Consider the following 7,835-nt stretch of genomic DNA (forward strand, 5'->3'; position numbering starts at 1 on the left):
TCAGCGATGGCAGTCTAGCGGTCGGGAGAAGGGGGGCGTGCGCACCAGATGACCAACGTCCGGTGGAGGCCGGCCCGGCGTGCGAGGGTCTGCTCGGCCGTCAGAGGGGAGGACGGTTCGTGGGCCGGGATTTCGCCGAGGATCTCCGAGGAAAAGACATGGAGCGCGTCGTAAATAAGTGCTGCCGGGGGCGGGCCTGTCAGTCGGAGCGTGGAGCCCCCCTTCTTCAAGGAGGGAGCAAGAGGAGCATTGGCCGAGGGAGCATCGGCCGGGGGGGGGGGGGGGGGACCAGCGCACAGGAGAGCAAAGACACCGAGGGCATGTGGAAGCCCTGGACCAGGGCCAACTCGGCCAGAAGGGACACGGCACACCGGTAGAAGCCCAGGTAGAGCATCTCAAAGAGGTTGAGCATCAGCCCGAAGGAGGGAAGCGGCGAGCTGGCAAAGGCCCCAGTGGCCAGGCAGGTGCGCTGTTGCGTGACCGCCTGCGTTGTGAACATCGGCACTATCTTGAGGCGCGGGCGGAGGAAGCGTTTGAAGAGATTCAGGAAGATTGACCGCAATGGCGGCGTCGAGCCGGCCAAACGGCGCGGCAAAGTCAGGTAGTGGCTGGCGGCTAAGGGGCGGCGGTCAGAGGGGGGAACGAGAGAGGAATTTCACCCCGTGCTGTCTCCCCGCGAAAGGAGCAGGAGCTTGGGGGGGGGGGGGGGGCAGCCGGGGGGTATTGCGGGTCCGCTTCCGAGCGTACCATTATCCGCCTGCTTGCGGTAGCTCACCCGGACGGACAAATCCGTCAAGTCCAGGCTCAGCCCGCACCACAGGAAGGCTGAGGCAGAGGGGGAGAGGACGGCACCCAGGCAGCCGGAGATACAAGAGAGAAAGTCAGACACACAGCAGAGCAAAAGCGAGGGGGGGGGGGGGGAGGGGGCCTGTGCAGCGCGGGCCTCGTCCCAAACCAAGAAGACACACCGGTTGGCGAGCACACGGGGATGGCGGGCTGTGTCACGAAGCTCGGACTGAAGGACATCTGCGACTTGCTCACGCTGATCTGGAGGTTGTACTTGGCAAAAACACCATCTGCCAGGCGGCGGTACAGCTCCTCGGCTTTGTTGCGGTCGGAGGTGATGAACATCACATCGTCCACATAGCACAGCAGTTGCTGCGAATGTATGCATATTTGTAGGCATGTGTGTGTGTGTGTAGCGCACGTGCGCACGGTTGCAGCATTAGGCACGCAGGCGTCAGCGATGGCAGTCTAGCGGTCGGGAGAAGGGGGGGGGGCAAGAGTACGCACGGAGTCCGAGCTGCCCAGCAGGTCGCCCAATTCCGCCTGCAGAGCATGGCCGACGTATGCGCGACAGACCAGGGTTCCGATGGTCGACCCTTGGGAAATGCCCCGCTGTTGGAGGTAGTACTTGCGATCGAACTGTCCGGCCGGTGGGACCGCAGAGAAGGACAGAAAGCCCGCCAACCGCGTATACGTACACACACACACACACATGCACACATGCGCGTGTACACACGTATCGATGTGTCAGAAAAGCACACACACACACACACGCGCAAGTGATTGTCTGAAAAGTACGGCCCGTGGGAGGTATGTCCCACCATCGACCGTGTGGCCAAACGCACCCTGATGACATTGCGCTTGACATGGTCGGCGAGGTCCTGCAGCAGCGAGGCCTTGGTGGCCACCCAAGACCAGGATATGTCCGTGTGGATGCCCTGCTGCACGGGAAGCAGTTGCTCCGGACTGGCCGCATCCGCCGACAGGCGAGCCTGGCGCCCACGGACGCCTTGGGCATTGGTACACCGGAAGCACACGGACCCGAGGGCCTCGGAGAAGGCCCGGCCGAGAACCACATCCGCCAGGATGGGGGGCCGGTCAAGCCCCGTTGCCAGGGAGGTGCGCTTGCGGTTGAGGGACCTGCTCTGGGTCGTTCCCGACCGCTCCGGGGACAGCGTGTAGATTTTCATCAGCGAGTAGCGCTCCGACAGAAGGACCTGATCGCGGATGATGCGGATGATCCGATCGGAGTCGAAGGAATCGTATGCGGCGCTGATGTCGAAGGAAATGGCGAACAGCCGCGGCAGTGTGCCACCCGGAGCTACCGAGCGCGCGAGGGCAGGGCCCGGCACATGAGGCCGGCACACCGGGCACACAGAGAGCAGCGAGTCAGCAGAGGGCACAGTCGGGCCGAGGGGAGTGGCGCCGGTGTGGGTACATGCATGCATGCGTTTTGCGTATGTATGTGTGTGTATGTATGTGTATGTATGTGTGCGCATGCGCATGCGTGTGTGCGTGTGTGTGTATGGCCATCGGGAATGTGCGCCTGCGCAGGTCACGTACCAGCCGTGCCCGGTGTGGAAAAGTGCTGCTTGAGTACCGGGATGAGTCGGTAGAGGTTCTGCATCCCGAGGAGGGTCCCGCGGAAGATGTCCCCCGGCACGGAGCGGCATTGTGTGCATAGCTGCCGGAGGTAGGCGGCATCGCGCGACACGAAGAACTCCGACCGCCGGCGCGACTCGTACGTCAGCACAGCAAACAGGGCTTCCAGGCGCGATCGAACGCTTTTCGCCCCATCCGACTTCACTGAGGACTTGTTGTGAGGGGGGGGGGGGAGGGGCAGCAGCCGGGACGTGTGGTCAGCACAAAAGCAGGCCCACCCAACCCACGTCCAAGGGGTCAAGCGGCAGGGAGTTCCGCAGGGGGACAGGAGGAGACCGGCGAGCAGGCCGGCACGGCGAGCATGCGAGCAGTGTCCCGCCCCCTCCCTCGGACGGACGGACGTACGGGCGAGTATTTTTGCCGGCCCATGTTCAAGATTGGACGCAGGCCGCCATGCGAGCTGCCCGGCATTTTCTTCGGCAAAAAGCGAAGGTGCGAGAAACCGACCTTGGTGGAGGCGATAATGCTCATGGCCTGGGCCTGCGAGAGTGCGTCAGTCAAGCGAACCGCCAGCAGGCTGGGCAGGCAAGGGGGAGAAGAGGGGGGTGGGGGCGGGCGAGAGAGAGAGAGAGAGAGCAAAGTACAGGGAGGCAGGCAAACGGCGCGAGGCAAAGAAACCGCCAGGCAAACAAATGAACAAACAAGCAGGCCCCCGCCCCATGCCGATCCGGACCTTGGAGATGGGTGAGTAATTGCCCGAGCGGATCAGCTTCTGGAAGGCCACCCGCGAGGCGGCCGCCCAAATGTCCCGGCGGATGTATACCAGGCACCTGCGGCCGGCCCCATTGTCCGTGATGTAGAAGGACTGCCGCAGTAGCGGCACCACGAAGAAGCCGAGCAGCCAGTGGGAAAATGCGCTCGCGGCGCCGAGAGCTCGCCGGCCCCCCTGGTCGGGGAAGGGCCCTGGCGGGGGGCGTTGTATTCCATTGGTGCCCATCGTCAGAAGTGTCCTCCAGGTGGCATTCGGCCAAAAGATGTCCCTTGTCTGGAGGGATGTCAGTCAGGAGGCGGCGGCGGCGGCGGGAGCGGCAAGCCAAAGGGGGAGTCTCCAAAAGAGGGCACGCCCCCCCCCCCCACCCTCAGGCCGCCACTTCCACGGGCAGCGGCGAGACACAGTGGCGGACCTTGAAGAGCGTCTGGAAGTCCACCTGCGTGAGGTGCTCATACCGGCGAAGGCGCACCAGCCGGATGACCACTGGGCCCGGGGATCCCAGGCAAGGGAGGGAGGCGGACAGATGCGCGCCCGTGGCACCCGGCAAAAGAGGGGAAAGGAGGAAAAAAAAAAGAAGAAGAAAGGACACCGTCAGTCACCGGTGGCCCCCATGGCCGCCACATGGTCACATCCCAGCAGAAGCAGAGGCCCCAAGGCAGCACGCACACATTCGCAGGGACAGCCAATTGCGAAAGCGCGGGTCGGCCGCCTGCTCGGGCGTGGGCGGGTTCGGCAAGCTCGGCACGCCGATCAGCTCCGGGGGCAGGGTCAAGGACAGGATGGTCAAGATGTAGCGAATGACACTGGTCGTCGGGGTGATGAACTGGGAAAAGGACTCCAGGGTCCGCTGGGCATTGCGCTCGCTGGCCGAGACGTTTGTCGCACGGGCGGTCCCGCGGAGCCTCGCCCGGGGAGAAAGAGCAGCGCTGCGCTTCTGTGTGCCATTTGCAGCGACACGCTCGTGTGAGAAGCCGAGGGGCGGGCAAAGGGGCAGACAGAAGGAGAGGGAGAGGGAGAGAGAGAGAGACAGAGGGAGGGAGGGCCGGCGGGGCGCCAGCTGGAGGGAGGGAGGGAGGGGGGGGGGGAACAGCACGGGTGGCCACAGGGGGCGGCCGGCGAAGGCCCCGCCATGTCCGGCTTGAGGGGACGCACATCTCGCGGGCAATAGCGTGCGCGGATCCATTCCAGGGGGGGCCGACGGAAGCGATGCGGCCCGCGCATGGCCGGGAGGGCCAGCCGGCGAAAGGCGGCGCGGAACTTCCGCAGCCCCAGCGCCAGGGCCTCCACCTGTGGGCCGGTGATGTGTGGGGGAAGTTGATTGAGGGCGGTTCGCGAGTGGCCTGCGCATGGGGGCGCCTGCCAGTCGGGCTGGAGGATGCTTCGGGCCAGCAGGCGCAAGTCCACATGCAGGCAAGTCAGCTCGTCTTCGCCAGCCGGGCCGGTGGGAAGACGCATGTGCGTGTGTGTGAGAGGGAGGGGCGAAGGGCGGGGGGAGGGGCAGACCCGCGAAGCAGGGCGCCGAGACACGGGCGGCGCAGCAAAAAACAACAAAAAAACAAAAAAAAACCCGGCCCGGGGCACAGCCAGCGGCGCGAATTTGGCCGAAGAGCGGGGAGGAAAGGAGGAAGAGGCGGAGCAGGCGGGCCGCCGGGCGGTGGCCAGGGCGTACGGCAGAGGGGAAAAGCCCCGGAGTATTGGAACTTCTTCGGCAGCAGGGTGCCCTCCGGGGACGGGGCCCGCGAGGCAGGCCCGCGCCATGTCCGGGGGAAGTGCCGCTCCAGGGGCGTGGAGTGGGGGAAGAGCAGCAACGGCCGCGCCTGGTAGCATGTCAAGTGGAAGGCCGCGCGATCGGTCAGGGCCGGGGCCGACGGGCCCGGGCGCGGGAGCGAGGTCTTCAGGTTGTAGAGCAAATCGGACGGGCCAATGACCAACGAGTGGGTGTCCCCCGAGGGGGACGGGCTGACGGTGTACGACAGGCGGGGCTTCGACTTTGGCGCCGAGGGCCCGGCCGGAAGGAGGCTTTGCCGGGAGAAGGCCCGCCGGCGTTTGCGACGGCCCGCGCTGCTGGCCGCGGCTGGCTCCGCATCGGCCGGGGAGGCGGCCGATTCCGGGGCCGGGCGCGGGCGCCGCTGCCCCGGGGGAGCCTGGCTAAATCGGCGCCCGACACTGGCTCCCACATGGTGGCGACAGGGGGCGATGAGCACCTGCCGGGTGGGCCCATGCGGGACCTTGTGCTGGAAGCAGGTCCAACACACCACATCTTTCAGGGCCACGCCTGGAAGGACAAGCGCCCGCCCCCCCCCGGTTGCCCTCGGGGAGGGGGGCCCATACGTCAGTTTGCGCGACAGAGGGCACCGGAAGCATGGCCGCCGGGGCGGGCCACACATGCACACACTGCGAGAGGCAACATACCGGACAGCTGGACATAGTGCACGGCCCGGGCCTCGGGCTCCATGGTGGGCAGCAAGTGTCGGGGATGGGTGGCAAGGTGCGCCGGGGTCGGGGTGGTCCCTGCCGAGGGGCACCGACCCCGGGAGCCCCGGTCCCCGGTGGCCTGGGGGTCCCACATGGGCGAGATAATGATGGGAGTGGCGAAGAGGAAGACCATGAACTGATCGCCAAAGCTGGGCGGGCCGCATGTCAGCATGGGGCCGAGGGGGAGGGCGCAGGCGGGACACGGTGATTGCACATACATTTGGGAGAGTCGCTTCCAATTGGACGAGTTCCGGATGTATTGGACGATGCGATTGTTGTCGGATGCCCCGGTGAAGAGGTTGAGTGTGCCCTGCGCCTGTTGTGCGGGGTAGGTGAGCCAGAGCTCGAAGCCGAGTACAGCCAAGCCCCTGGGGACGCACGTTCGGGTTGGTGGGAAAGAAAACATGCTGGGCCATGGGGCGGCGGCTGTGGCGCCTGTGAAAGGCACCCACCCGGAAGAAGATCTACCATCGGCCGGGGGCATGTTAGGCGGGGGGGGGGGGGCGCGGGGAGCGGCAAGGGCGAGGAGCCACTCGGCTGGTGGACGCGGCAATTGCGCGCACCTGGTTGAATGAGCCAGACGCCTCGATCGGCGAGGTAAGGCTTCGGGAGAAGCGCTCAAAGGCGCTGGCAATGAAGCAGTCGTTCTCCGGCGGCGGGGCTCCAAGTGGAGGTGGCAGTGGGGGTTAGGGGGAGGAGGGAGTAGGCGCTGGCGGATGTCACATTTGCGGTGTGCGTGCGTGCGTGCGTGCGTGCGTGCGTGCGTGCGTGCGCGCGTGGAGGGGTGTACCAAAGTCACTCAGCTGTGGCGGAGCGAAGACCAGCAGCGAGTCGAACAGGAAGAGCCCCAGGTGGAGATCCTCCTCGGCGAGGGGCGGCCCCGGCGGCGAGGGCACTTCGAGATCCGCATCAGCTGGCGTGGTGTAGCTGCGCTGGCGCTCGATGTCGCGCATGCATCGCAGCACCAGTGCCAGAGGCTCGGCATAGGAGGGATGGATGCCGCGCCGGGCCAGGGCCTGCAACCGGTCGGCCTCGGACAGGCCACCGCGCGCACACCAGCCAAACAGACAGAGAATGAAGTGTCCCAGGGAAATGGGCGCCATGGCCCGGGGGCCGCAATGCTCGATGCGCCACTGGCCGTTGGAGCACTGGCTAGACGCCCCATTCTGGACCATCAGCCGGTGCAGGCATTGGAATGCTCGTGAGCGGGCCCGGGCAAAGGCGGCGATCTGTGAGCTGGAGAGCCCGGCCGCTGGCAGGGCCCACCAGACATGGGTCAACATCGAGTGCTGGCTTGGCAGAGGCCGCGCCACAGGCGAGCGGGGTGGGTGGCTGGCGAGCGACAAAAGGGGGTGACGTACGTGCCCGGCAGCTGGGTGTCGGTGGTGACATATGCTCGGCGGGCGAGCGCTCGGGCCCGAGCGTCACCACAGTCCGAGGGGGAAGGGAGAGGGAGGGGGGGGGGGAGGTGGGCCTGGGGGTCGAGAGAGAGAGAGAGAGAGGCGGAGAGAGAGGGGCGGTGGAGGAGAGGGCATGCCGAGGGGGGTGCCGCCGGGTCGCGGCCAGCGGGCCTTTCTTTTTCCGGCGTGCTGCCGCGTCGCGGCCCACGGCTCCTGGCTGGCGATCAGCCCCCCCCCCCCTCCGGCACACCGGCTCGCCCCTTGGCGGCAAGATCGCCGGCGGCCTGCATGCGGCCTGCCGCGGCTGGCCAGGCATCGCGTCACTCGGCGCCGGGATCCCGCCGCCATCTCCCAATCCTCCGGGCCGCGCCGGCCGATCGCCGGGGGTGCGCGGGCAGGGCCGACACCGTGGGCGTGGTCCCCGGGGGGGGCGGGGCGGGGGGCGGCCATTGCGCATGCCCACGGACCGCCCCCTCCAGACAGCTTCCAAGCCGGCTCGGGGTCCCGGCCGATGCAGCTCGGGGTCCCGGCGGGGCGCCCCTGGCCATGGGCCGTCGCCGTTGTTCCGCCCCCCGCCCCCCGGGGGGGGGGGGGGGGGGGCAAGGCAGACGACCCGGCGCGCGTGAATGCCCGTGCAGACTTTTCGCTCGTGCTTACGCTCGCAGGAGGCGCCTCGCCCGGCCGGCCGCGCATCCCCCGCCCCCCGGCCCTGGCCGGCCCTTTTCGGCCGGCGCGCCCGGGGCCGGCTCCCGCGTGCGCGCGACAGGCCAGACCGACCCCTCCATCCTCCTCTCCCCCCC

General features: G+C 67.3%; 2 protein-coding genes across 2 annotated transcripts; both read right to left on the bottom strand.

Annotated features, from left to right (window-relative positions):
* Nucleotides 1-14: 14 nt before the first annotated feature.
* H696_04122 (hypothetical protein) lies at nt 15-3,385 on the bottom strand (the record flags this gene model as incomplete). Its single annotated transcript, XM_009498005.1, has 9 exons — nt 15-196; nt 298-615; nt 748-825; nt 969-1,158; nt 1,294-1,425; nt 1,632-2,107; nt 2,350-2,599; nt 2,794-2,928; nt 3,122-3,385. The coding sequence occupies 9 exons, from the start codon at nt 3,383-3,385 to the stop codon at nt 15-17; spliced, it is 2,025 nt and encodes a 674-aa protein (XP_009496280.1).
* Nucleotides 3,386-3,527: 142 nt separating this feature from the next.
* Nucleotides 3,528-6,918, bottom strand: H696_04123 (hypothetical protein; the record flags this gene model as incomplete). Its single annotated transcript, XM_009498006.1, has 9 exons — nt 3,528-3,643; nt 3,827-4,094; nt 4,313-4,584; nt 4,830-5,435; nt 5,573-5,784; nt 5,854-5,951; nt 6,016-6,099; nt 6,199-6,296; nt 6,426-6,918. The coding sequence occupies 9 exons, from the start codon at nt 6,916-6,918 to the stop codon at nt 3,528-3,530; spliced, it is 2,247 nt and encodes a 748-aa protein (XP_009496281.1).
* Nucleotides 6,919-7,835: the final 917 nt, after the last annotated feature.

This window comes from Fonticula alba (genome assembly GCF_000388065.1).
Source record: "Fonticula alba strain ATCC 38817 unplaced genomic scaffold supercont2.6, whole genome shotgun sequence".
NCBI lineage: Eukaryota > Rotosphaerida > Fonticulaceae > Fonticula > Fonticula alba.